Here is a 13,523-nt window from a genome sequence, read left to right on the forward strand (position 1 = left end):
GGAATGACACATTTCAGAAATGTTGGCGTAAAACGTTTTGAAAGCCGTTCATCCTTTTACACTTTAAAGTTGTTAATCTCTCCTTGTTTCGTTTTCCACATGAAACCATAATAAAGTGCAGCAACATTTGTGAGGTGTTAAAATGTGAATTGGTTAAGGTGTCATACATTTCTTTGTAAGATACCTCATAACTAGCTAAAGCATTAGCTCTGATGATACATTTTCATACGTTTTCTCTCCTTGTGTGTGTGTATGTGTGTGTGCGCGCGCGCGTTATATTTCTGTATAGCCAATTAACAAACACAGTCAGCACCTGCGAGGCAGACTGGTGGCACTCTCAACGTGTTGATTGGCATCGTATTCAAAGCTGTACATCTGTCGTTTCCTGAGCTGCGGCTGCAGTTTCTGCTTTGTCCACTTGATGTCACAAACATTACAACGACGGCAGAGGCCGAGGCGGCGAGGAGTGATCAGCGCCTTTCAAGGCTGAACGCTCCCTCGGAACACAAGCCGCGTTCAGAGGCGGCGGCGGTGAGTGACAGCGTTCCGGCTCCTACCAGATTGACGCGCTGTCATCAGCCGGAGACGAGGCAGAGCTGCGGGCGGCCTCGTGGCGTTCCCCGTCGTTGACCTTATTTAGGGAAAACCCCAGAGACCAGGCAGGAACCCGGGGGGATAGCATAGCCCCAGTCCCTTGTCTCGCCTAATCACCTGCACCCTGAGCAAGGCGCCGTCTAGACGTTTTACTGACGATCCCGCGCTGAAAAGTTTGTGGGAGTTCCTAAAAAGAGTGCCAAATCGAGAGCGGCCTCTGTTGTAATGAGCTGAAAGCAGGTGTGATGAAACGTATGCCAGAGCTGTAAATTTCTCTCATTTGCATTAGGCAACTTGGGTGAATATCAGTGCAGGCTCTTAATGAGAATGATGCAATTATTGTCAGAAGGAGTGAGCGGTGCTCCGTGCGCTGTATTCATTTTTTCTACTATTTTAGGAACGTTGCTCATTTTCACTTTGACTTGTGGTGCAAATGCACCAGGAGAGATTAATCAAGGTGTGACGTCGCATGTCAAATTTAGAACAAAGTCATCGGTAGATAAGTTAATAAGACTTTTTAAGTTAATGTTATTATTTACTTAGTTATTTTTGAAAGGTTATGTCAGCCAGTGATGAACTGCACCGGCCCGCTAAAATTTTATTTAACATTTATCAAAAGTGCAGCATGCCTTCTTAATTAGTCTCCTTTTCTCCAATAGAAATAAATCAAATACAGTCAAGCCAATTGTTTATGTTTTCAGAAATCACATAATTAGTAAATGTAATCCGTCTGAGAGTCATTTGAATTTGAATACAGCTGCACTTTGAAGGATCATGAAGGCCAAACAAAGCGCCAGACATGTTAGAGAGAAAATGATTTGGAGAAGTTTGCAGTTCGGCCGAAGCATGCAGCGGTATTCAAAGTTTTTGAACAACTCCCGAGAGAATCTGTTGACCCGACAACGAGACACGCACTCCACAAATCTCACCATTATGGTAGATTTGCATGAATACAGCCACCGGTGGGAGAAAACCAGTGTGGTGCCTTGGCTGGATTCTGACCAACACGGAAAACATGCAGAGGGAAAAAGGTGTCCATAAAAACACATCCCCTCTGTGCAGCATGGAGACGGCAGCATCGAGCCGTGAGAACGCTTCCCTGGTGCAGGCGGAGAGAAGGAAGCTGGTCAGAGTTGATAGGAAGATGAAAGGAGCTGAAAACAGGACAATCCTGGAGGAAAACCCGTTTGAGCCCAAATGCAGAAAGCTTTTCCTCTTTTTGTTTCGCATAACGTTATGAAAATCATCCATCCTTTTCTTTCTCCTCCACACTTATTGGTGGTGATTTAGAACATAAAATCTCAGTAAAATTACACCCCTTTTGGTTTCATTTTGACAAAATTAGGCAAAGGCTTAAGAGGTGTGAACGTGTGAATCACCCGGCACGTGACATACAGAATATGTTTGAAAACAGAAACTCCTCTCCTGCTTTTTAACTAATCAAAGTCGGAGCCAGAATACGCACTTTTTAGCTCACAGATGTGAAACAACCGCAAACAGCTTCCACTGCTCCATGTTGCAGCCATGTTGGCTTTTGCAAAAGTGCCCTGATTAAGGCTAAAACTTGATACTTGTTTCACTTGTTTTTTTAAAGGAAAAAAAAACAACTACGTTCTGGTTTTGAACGGGGCTATGTGCTGGCTCTGCTATCAAAAAGCCTCAAGAGAGGATTGTGAAGCTGGCAGCCAAACAGACTCCGCTTTGCTTGGCAAAGAATAAGTCTGCTACTGTCTTTCAGAAGATCACTCTGTGTTGTTTGTGGGCATTGGCTTTCATACAGATGAAACAAAACTTTAAGTAAATACACCAAGAGTTGATTAGAGAGCTTCGGTTTGGACGGAGTCTGCTGGCGTTTTCTGCCTTTTGCGTTCGCCGAGGCTTGTTGGGGAGGATGAGCTGCATGTGAACAGTCCCAACTCAACACTTGGGGGAATATTTTAAAGACATCCAATGGTGTGTTTTTCTTTTCTGTTTTTTTTTTTTTTTTTTTAATTAACTGATGCGTATGACAGTACAAACACAGCTGTGGAGTGAAGCAGGGATTTTGTCTGCATGGTTTTACACAATACACAGTTTTGAAAGTTCCACCGATTGAAAAAGACAAAAATTCACCTTTTTTTTTTAAAAATATTTGGGGTGTTGATATCACAAGAGGCACAAAAAAAAACAAGCTGAGCCGCATTAGTAAGTATTATAGTGAACTGTCAAAATATTACATATTTCGACAGATTCTGAAGGATTCATGTTGCAACTGGCGTGTATAAACCAGAATTTGACTGTTGCAGACAATGAAGCTAAAGCAAATGGTTTTGCTGACAAACATCCACATGTACAGATCTGTTTAGACTTATGTTGGAATATTTCCATCTCGTCGTTTTTCTTTTGGGCAGGGGCTGCAGGGTGGTAACATTGTTGCCTAGCAGCAGGAAGGTCCTGGGTTCAAGTCCCAGGAGGAAGGATGCTGTTCCCGTTCATGTGTGGCTCCTCTCTGGGAGCTCCAGCTAAGATGGAAGGATGTATGCCTTTTGTGATGTCTTCAGAGACATTTCTGATTAAATAAGGATTTACAATAAAATAGCTAAAGATGGAAAACTTTGTAGTTAAACTATATTTAATGTGAGTTAGATTTTGCAAAAAAAAAAAAAGTCTAGCAAGTCGCTTTAAAAAAAAACAGCTAAAACCATTAGCTGCTCCTTTAATGTAGTGATGAAGAAAAAAAAAACACATAAAAAGAGATTGCCTTGACAGCCTTTCAGTTCTGCTGTGACCCAAATCGCCAACGGCCTTCTCCGTCCAGCAACAATTAGACAAATGGGGCCAGTAGCTGATTGTACCTGTAATGTTTTTGTACATCTGACCTGCTGCAGCGTGTCTCTGAATGGCGCAGCAGCTGTTTTATCTGTGAGACGGCGCATCAAGCAGCCATTCTCCATTCTCAGGCAATAAGTTGCAGGAAATTAACTTAACCAATCTCTTCTCCCGCTCTAATATTTGAGAGCGGGAGAAGGAGGACTATCACTGCTGCTGCTGAGCAGCTCTATCACCACCTGTGTAATTGCGTTACCATTGACCTGTTCGTACCTGCCTCCAAATGCTGTCCGACATCTGAATTATGGGTGACATCACAGGTCCGTTACCCAGCCCGGTCTTTTTTTTGTCAGCCTGCTTTGTGTGTGTGTGTGCGTGTGTGTGTGTGTGTGTGTGTGTGTGTCACTTTCCCATTCTCACTGTCTGTCCCATTTTCCTGGTAACACAATGAGATAAGGTACAGTGAACACCAACTCTGTAATAACTCTCAAAGGCCATGCCTATTAGCGCCGCGCACCATTCTGTGCGTCTGAGGCTACTGTTTTTGATGCTGCCACATTAACAAGCATTACACAGTCATTGGGTTTTAGAAGCTCTTACCGCCCCTGAGCCCACACATCATCGCAGTGGGCTTAACATTATGCCCTAAGAAAGCTGTGGGAGTTTTCTTCTCTTTTTTTTTTATTTTTGTTGAAATTGACCAACTTCAGGCTAGCTTTCTTTTTCTTGTTTTTTTTTTTTCAATCTGCTTACGCTTGCTTCTCTCCTCTTCTCCTTTTTTTGTTAAAGAAGAAAATTGCCTCCTTTTGTTCCTAAACTCCCTGGTAGTCGTCCTCAACTGGCCTTTTTCTGCCTCTCGCAGCTCATTTCCACACTACAAAGATGCTTTACTGGTGCAAACCTATTATTTTGCCTTGTCTTCCTCCATCCAACTTTTTATTTTAGTCACAGTGTTTGTTTCTTCTTCTTCTTACATGGTGCTTGAGAGGATTTCAGCATGTTCCTATGCATGAAAGACATTTTTTTTTCTTCCTAACAATATCAGCTTTTCTGCCTCCTTCACCGCAAACAATAGACACAGGGGTATCAAACATTTCTTTCTAAACGGTATCAAAGTGGCAGCCCAGTGGTATTACAGTGCAGGAACAGGTACGTCGTTTTAACTGACTCTAAAGTCGCCTGTGAGACGGGAGAGTGGATGGATGACGAGCTTGGTGAGAAGCAGTGGAGTTTTCCCTCAGTTGTCAAGCTGAGGTCTGATGATCTGGAAGATATTAATGTCTGTTTGTAAGACGGTGAAAATGTTTGGGTTTTACTTCCAGATTAAATATGGATCTGAGAAGGCTTTAATTTTCTGTGCGCTCTGGGAGCTCCACTCGACGTGTTGACTGGAGCTCAAAGGTTTCATTTAGAAAACAAAGGCATCTGGCAACACATGAGTCATTTATACAAAGACGAGACTTAAGGAATAGAGATAAGGGGTAGGATTAAATAATTGTTTACTTCTTAGTATTCATTCACCCCCCCCCCCCCATAACATTAAAGTGGTGCTGAAGTTATTATTTTGTTCCTGGTTATATATGCACATGTTTTTTTCTGCTCAGCTGTTTGCTTGTTTTCTTGTTTTTTTAAAAACATGTTTGAAATAAATAGAAAAAAAAACTAATAAAAATCAACGTACTCAATTTAGTGGACGTACCTTCAATGCAGGCAGATCTCAAAGGATGAGACGGAAACAAATTCAGGGGATGAAAGAAACTTGCAGTTCTTATCAAAGGGTTCGTATGTTTGCTTATGTTGCAACCACAAACTTCATCGCATTTTATTATGATTTTTTTTGTGGAATAACTAATTGCTAAATGAATACTTGAAATGTAATGGTTTTCTACAGTTTTTCCTTAAAAAAAAATAAAAAATCTAAAAAGTGCGGTGTGCATTTATTTTTCAGCCCTCCTGAGTTTTACAGACACACTTGTGTCACAAAAAAAAAAAAAAAAAAATTAACAGGACACCTTTAAGATAAACAAGTCCTGCCCTCATGTTTACATTTTAGATAAAGATGGAGACAAGGAACAGCAAGGAGAGACTTTTTCCACTTTGAACCGACTGAATGACAACAAACGCTCTGCAGATTTGTCCACACTGTCTGATCAATTTGGTGTAAGACGGCTCGCCGGGTTTGGCACAAACCAGTTGAGCTCAGCGGCAATCGACCGAAAATGAAGCATTCTTTTTTCTTTTTTTTTTAATTTTCAAATAGTCAATACAAAACGCAAAAATAAAACAGATACGTTTGATTCTTGTAAATTTTAATAAAGGTTTGTCCTCATCAACACCACCCGCCCCTTTTTTAATTTAGTCCATCACTACACTGCATGCAAAAGAATCGTTCCAGAGAGTTATTTTTTTTGCCGTCGAAGACATAGATTAGATCCTAATCATCATTAGCGGCTATTATTTTCTTTTAATTTGGAGGAAGCGGCGCGCTCTGATAGCGTATCTTTATGATAATCTAGTTTCTTTGCTCTCTGTTTTACTCAATGGGAATAACAATCACTACCTTCTCTTTTTGCGCCCTGCGACTTTTTTTTCTTCTTTTCATCCCAACAGGCCGTGCAGAAAGATAGACTTTCATTACCTGAGGGCGCAGAAACATATTCATGCAAAAAAGTCATTCACTCTGAGGTTTAACGGTTAAATATTTTGTCAGATCTTTGCAAATCTTACATTGACGCTGTTTTTACATGCTGGACTGAGTAATTCCAGACAGGATGTGCTGCTGATCTTCTGGACAGAAAAAGAGAGAAAAGAATATGACTCTCCCCAACCTGACAGAAATAATAAGGTTTCCACATAAAAGCTGTTGACCACAGATGCTGTCTCTGTTGCAGGAGGATCTTGACAGCAAACTCTGCATTGTACATTGCTGGTATCTGTACTAAAAATATCACCATGCCATTAGTCCTGATACGACTCATTTAACCATTTTTAGTGTATTTTTCCCCCTCCTCTATCAAATCTAAATATTCAATTTTCCCCCTCTATGTATGACCTGTTGAGTTTCTTCCTCTCTTCACTTGTCTTGAAATGTCGTCTCTGTGCTCCAGCCTCTATCGTCGCCCAGAAGTGGTGGTGTCACATGCAGCCCTGCATGGACGGAGAGGAGTGCAAAGTCCTGCCCGACCTGACAGGCTGGTCATGCAGCACCGGCAACAAAGTCAAAACCACCAAGGTAGGAAGAAAACCTGACAATATTATCACTTTTTCAGTTTATGTGATCTTAGGTAGATATTAAATGCATGCGATTGCAAAATGATAAAATGAAACCCCATCTGGTCAAATTAGAAGATTTTTAAAAAAAGGGGATTTAAATCATTGTTCAATCGTTGGTCATTTCAAACCATCATCATCAAGCTGCAACACGGCTTCCCAGAAAAATGACCGCTGCTTGCATCACTTCACCCAAATCAGCCATTTATTAAATAACCTTTAATGAGAGAAGTTCAACTGCTGTGAGGAAATCTTCAGGGCAACGAGGAGGAGTTTAGTTCAGCAAGTTCAACTGCTGTCTATTAAAATTTAACTAAGAGGATGTATGGAAAATCAAGGCTTATTAGTACCTGGGTGTTAATATTATTGAGAACCTATCAATATTTTGAATTTACATGATTTTGAATCTAAAACAACACTGAAATGTCAACAATTGATTTTCTCACTTGTTGACTGTATGGCGCCCTTTATGACCTAGTGTTTTTATTATATAAAGTGCCTTGAACTGCCTTGTTGCTGAAATGTGCCATACAAATAAACTCGACTGATTGATTATTGAACTCCAATATGTCATAGAAACGTCTGACAAAAACATCTGGCGACACAGAAACAGTAAAAGTTCTGAAAAACTTTCAGTTTTCCAACTTTATACTGCAAAGATGCACCACATCTGGATAAGATGTCGTGCTGGGTAAGCGCGACATCTTACCCAGGGCTTCAGCCTACGCTAAAGGTAGGAAAGGTGGAATCAAATGCCCAATCACAGCCAAGAACCAGAAAGACAGACAACAGAAAAGCTGGTGACTGCATCAGTAGATTTTCTCAACACATCTATAAAGAATGAATGAATGAATGGATAATATATTCTGACTCCTTTCTGTCAGAACCAGCGTTAGCTTTGTCAGCAAGTTGACCACCAGCAGCAGCAGCAGCAGCTGACCCGTTGGATCAGACCAGCCTTCGCTCCCTAGGAGCCAGAATGAGATTCTCACCCTTGAGTAAACATACCACATTTGATGAAAAACAGAAAAGCAGCTGTTTATTTATTAGCTGGTTGATTAGTCATGCTATCTGCTCAAGGACCCAGCTTGTAATCAGGTACTTCACAGACAAGCAGCTCATAGTTTATTTTCTCTAACTGGGGAATAATGATTGGAGCTTTTATTTCAGCCATTTTTAAGATAAATAATTTGACTCAGCAATTTAATGCCTGGAAATTGGGCCTCTGTCTCTTTAAGAAGCTCCTACTCTTTCCAACACTCCGCCTTCAGCACGACATCACAATTCTCCTCCATGTTGCCGTTTACAACCGTTCTTATGAGCATTGGACTGAGAAGTAATTTGTGTGACGAGCTCAGTTGTTTGCTGATTGCTGCTGCCGCTAGTCTGGAGGGGCTGTGCTTGGAAGGCGGAAGCTCGGCTGGAGGCCGCAGCTCTGAGGAGGAACGTTGGGTAGTTAGGTGTATTGTGTGAGCAAGCGTTTCGGCACCCTGAATGGTTGCCATGGGAGATTCAAGGATTTTGCAAACATGCATAAAAGAATCAAAACAACACTCCTGGTGTGTTTTTGATTAAACAATAACATTATAACATGAACAAAAAGTCACTTTTACATAATGCCCCTCCTTTATACCTCCGTGTGATTTAATTCTGCTGATGATGGAAAAATTGTCCATTTAGCATTTAGGCTAAACGTCAAAAATAAAAAAATCCAACCAGTTTTGCTTTTCCTTCCCTTTTCTGTTTGATTGTCTTGGCAACAGCAACTATAGCAGTGCAGCGGAGTGTCTTTTCATTTGTGGCAGCAACAAAGGATGCAACTTCATCAGTGTCCACTGGGGAATGGATGGTGTGTCCGCTCCTGCCTTGACCAAGATTTAAAGCAGATCAACCCGACCTTGAGCTTTAATTTGGTGCATTTCTTTTCTTTAACTTTCCTGTTCTTATCAGCTGCAGGTGAATAAGTTTCCAGCTTCATGTCTCCTTCACTTTTCTCCCCTTAAGAAGGCCGCTGACGAAGCGGGTCTCACAGGATCGAGCGACGGCATCAGGGATAATGTAAACAAATGTCACAAGCATAACTAAATAAGCCTCGAAAAAGTTGGCAAAAATGGCAGAGAAAATACACGCCATACCTCAACAACAAGCGGGCCCCTTAGTGCGCATCATGTCTTATTGCAACTCTAAGTGTAATTCATACAACCGCTATATGATGCAGAGTAAATGAATGTCATTCAGATGGGATAAATTGATTTAAATGAGGGTCCTTCATGGCCCTTTGTAAGTAGTTGAAGTGTGAAAGTTAATTTGAAGCTCTAGACGTGCGTGTGTACGCGTGAGCCTGCGCGCGCGCGCGCGCGCGTGTGTGTGTGTGTGTGTGTGTGTATCGTGGGACTGACTTAGCAGGTGCTTTTTATTTACAGGTGAAATATAAAAAGAGAAACAGTTGGAGAAGGGGGGGAGGGAAAGCGGCGCAGGCGCCGTGAGAGTAATTGCTCGAGAGATGGCACAGCAGCCCAACATCTGTCGTATTCATTAGAATGCATTATGGCGGGAGCCTTCCACAGAGGCTGTACAATTAAGAGTCATAATTAAATTGGTGAGCGGGGTAGACTGAGGCACCGAGGCTCTTCTGAGCTCCATCACAGGCAGCACAATTAATGACCCCGAGTCTAACGCCAACTCTGGGAGTGATAGGTGCAATTATCCTCGTCCTGTTGCCTTTTAATTTCATCCCTCGTTTTTTTTTTTTTTTTTTTTTTTTTTTTTTCTGATTTGTCCCACAAAGCCTGACTAGCTGGTCAGCTGACTGCTTTAATTGTGCATCTGCAAGCAGGGAAGGCATTTACTCGGAGACTTGGTGGCAGATGTCACGGCAAGCAGCCGCGACGACACACCGATCCCCCCGGCAACCGCTCACGCCGCCGCACTCTGCGGCTTTCGTCTTCACCCGGCTTCTCATTTTCCATCCGTGACCTCCTTCCATCACCTCGGCATCTTATTTGCCACGATGATCTGTATCTGTCCGTCTCCTTTTTTCTCCCTCTCCCACACAGCGTTGGCGGTGCTGCAGAAACACGCAGGGCAACACCGCAACGGTTCGACAAGAAAGAGCAGAGACGGGCTTCACATATAATGTTTTCTACGTCTAATATTACAGTCCGACTTTCACAGCGTTCTCGGGATTGGAACACGAGAACCGGAGTTTTCTAATTTATCCGCACGTCGGTTGGTTTGAAACGCACACGGGATTAGGTTTGGAGATGGAAAGGTCTTTACATCTTCGATTATATGCGTTCAGCCCAATGCCAGACTGTAAACAAGTCGCTGCAGCTGCAAACCATGCAGAATTTAGCTTTAGCTAGCGAGCTGCCACTGTTTCTCTCAAAACGAGCTGTTTTCCTACCAGAACAGAAGGACGGCGAGGCAGAAACAGAGAGGAAGGACATTGATTTAAAAATTCCTTCTGCGATCTCTGATCCCAGCTTTCAAAAGGCAACATTTACCCAGTGTTTGTGAAGTGAGTGGAGATATTCCACCACGCAGTGACTAACAAAAGCGTTCATAACTCTTGAACCTTTTTATTTTTTATTTTATTTTGGCAAATTACAACCGTAAACTCAAACACTTTCAATTCGGTTTTATGTAAGGCAGCAGAGCAAGACAAAATGGTGCATAATTTTGAAGTGGAAGAAAAAACTACATATGTTTTTCAAAGGGGTTTTTTCTATCAGGCTTTTATGTATTCAGCCTCATTTGAGTTCAATCCAGTTCAGTTGAAGAATACTTTATTTATCCCAAAGGGAAATTAAACGCCATAACTCATAACATCCAAATATCTTCAAAGAGTTGCTGTGTTGCAGGAGGAATCTTCTGTAGCAGTCAGTTTTGCAGCTAATCTAAAGAGGCCTCTGACTGCAGTTGGCCTTATGCAAGTCAGGACAAGCTAAAACCTCAATTTCCAGACAGCGGAGGCGATATTCCAGAGTAATATGTCCTGGATGACACCAACAGTTGAATACAAACACTGCTAATCTGCTGACTAAAAGGGTAGAAATCCAGGAAGAGAAACTTTGGAGTGATAGCCCTAAGTAAACTATAATCGATTATCTTCATAAGTTGCAGAAGTGATTAAAAACAACCTGATTTTGTGTGATTTAACATATAAGGTAACCCCAGCTGTTTTGTGAAGAAAATTAGTGAACAAACAGGATCATGAAGATCAAGGAACACAGCAGATGGGTGAGAGATGAAATGGTGGGAAAATTTCACAGGAGGCTTGGATTATTAAAACAACATCCTAGCTAGTTTGGATATTTCAGAAAGCAAGTATGACGCTTCTGAAAATGTACTCAAGAAATTTAGCCTTCATGAAAAGAGGCGGGCTTGGAGGAAGGTTAAAAGAAAACCATGAAAAGTTCAGTTTGCAACGAGCCAGAGAGAATATTAGACACACAACTCATGTGTGATGATACTGTTGCAAGATGGAGACGAAAACTCAACATGCAAATGCCACGAGTGGGTGAAAATAACACCTCAAACGCATCACTCACACTGCAAAGCATGGTGGAAGCAGCAACATGACATGGGAATACGTTTCTTCCGTAGGGACAGGAAGGCGGAAGGAGCTAAATACAAGGAAGACGACCGGTTTGACTCTTGAGGCTGGTGCTGGAGGTTTACCTTCCAGTGGCATGAAAGCAAAGCAGACTCGTGTGTCACAAAGTCCTGAACTAAACAAGCTATAAAGAAAACAGATTTTCATAGAAGATCTCTGTGCAGCCGAACTTCAGCAAAAAGGAATGGGGGACTCTAAAGTCTCTATGTGCAAACCTGCCACAAGACTTGCAGCTGAACTTGCAGCACCACATGACTTTACACAAAATGTTGCCGTGAAGGGGTGAACAGAAATGGATGTCCCACTTTTGAGACATCTACGGAGAAATCAGGGAGCCCTCGTCCATCCGCTTCAGAATAAAAACACATCTCGTCAAATTCACAGACATATTTTGAACGCCCTGTGAAAAAGGGGTTCAAGGAGCGTTCGTGTTTTTGCGTCGTTTGTTCGTGACACACTAATTCTAACTCTTTCTCTCTCTCTCTCTGCTTCTCTTTGCAGGTTACACGATAGCGAGAGGAAACCCGAAGCGCTCCATGTGGAGACGGCGGATGACTCACACGCATTCACAGCCCGACGGGGGAACATGGCGGGGAAGGGACTGCTGTCTGTCACACAAAAAAACAAAATGGACAAAATGTTCTCATCAAAACCACACGGAGACACACACACACACACACACACACACACACACACACACACACACACACACACACACACACACACACACACACATGCGGCGAAATCTACCAAACTGTTCACATGAGCTATGAGACTGCAGTCACACACGGACGACGACTTTATTCCTACTCTCTACGGTGGACCTCAAAAACACAAAGATGCAGTATTTTTGAAACTGTGCTTGAGCCGAGCGTTTCTGGCGCGAGAGCATAGCGTGAGCTCCAGGACGCGCTGACGGCGTCGTCAAACTCTGGAAGCCTCTGCCGGGGACGGGAGTGAAGAAGGTCTGGGAGCAATGAAAGAGATAAAAGCTCATAACTGGCGGAATAGCAAATTAGCATCAGAATGCTCTTGTGGGTCATGTCACCGACGCTCACACTGTTTTCGCAGGAGTCATTTTGCGGCTCTAATTAGGGGGGATTGCAGTAGAATCATAACAGCATTATTAAAAATTCATGTAGGATATTTGCACCCGTCGGAACCGTTTGGGTGATGTTTTATTGTTTGGTACGCGGCGCATCCTTTGTGGTGGATCTGAAATGAAACTGGAGGTGAAAGCGTTTTGTAAACTGTCTGATGTTCGAAGTACTGTAGATAAATATGCATATCGTAAACCATTAATTCTGAGTAATTTGGTAAAAAAAAAAAAAAGTATTCATGGAGCTTTACTTTCTTGCAGCTTGGAACAATATGAACTAGCAAACTACTTCTCATTTATTTCTCTTTTTATTTTCGCCCGGAGACATTTATGAGCCCATCCTTCAGAGTTATGTCTCCTTGATCTGCTGGGTTCAGTCTGTGGCTATGGGTTTTTTTTTTTTTAAGGAATCCCATAAAAACGCTGAACCAAAAAGAATCATCTGTCTTTAAGCTATTCATGCCACTCATTGAAACTGATTTTTCTAGCTACAGAGACTTGCAAAAGTATTAATACTTCTTGGCCTTTTTAGCATTTTTGTTTCTTAAAGAACAGAAACTGATGTATTTCAGTTCGATTATATAAAATAGTCCAACAGGCATGTGCAGAGGGGTGGGGGGGCTGGGGGGGCTTGAGCACCTGCCCCTTTTGCTCCTTGCCCCCAAGTGCCCTTTTGGTCAGTTTTTTTTTTTTTTTGTATTCTTATTTCCTAAGCCCTCTTCTGACACATAATAACATGTACTAAAATTATTTGTTTTTTGTTGGGGGTTTTTTGTACGTGCTTCAGCACGGAGTAGAGGTTTAAGCAGAGAGGTAATGAGATACAACAGACACTGACAGGCCTCTAGTCTGCCTTTTTCTGAAAAACTACTGAGCGGGAGGAGACAGCCAGGTGAGGAAAAACTGTTCTTATCTATCATTCAGTATTTTTATCATACAGACATTAGGCTCTTGTTGTTGTGCTATTAGCTAGCTGCTAGCTAACGACTTTGCCAACAAAGCAAGAAAACAAAAAGGTCATTCTTCAGTATTGCTTATGCAACAGGGGAACATCGCCCGTCCAAAACCGATCATCTCCATAATGGATAAATGTCAGATCTTCTAATTTCCTTTGCTGCATAATGTACATCGCAT

General features: G+C 42.1%; 1 protein-coding gene across 1 annotated transcript in view; it reads left to right on the forward strand.

Moving 5' to 3' along the window:
- Nucleotides 1-12,675, forward strand: part of tafa4b (TAFA chemokine like family member 4b) — a 32,566-nt gene extending 19,891 nt beyond the window's left edge. The window contains exons 3-4 of the mRNA XM_014967359.2: nucleotides 6,510-6,634; nucleotides 11,792-12,675. Coding sequence (XP_014822845.1) covers nucleotides 6,510-6,634; nucleotides 11,792-11,803 — 137 coding nt within the window. The 3' untranslated portion in view covers nucleotides 11,804-12,675. The remainder of the gene's footprint in view (nucleotides 1-6,509; nucleotides 6,635-11,791) is intronic.
- The last annotated feature ends 848 nt before the right edge of the window (nucleotides 12,676-13,523 follow it).

This window comes from Poecilia mexicana, unplaced genomic scaffold (assembly GCF_051168715.1).
Source record: "Poecilia mexicana isolate PSO_F unplaced genomic scaffold, ASM5116871v1 scaffold_5, whole genome shotgun sequence".
Lineage (NCBI taxonomy): Eukaryota > Metazoa > Chordata > Actinopteri > Cyprinodontiformes > Poeciliidae > Poecilia > Poecilia mexicana.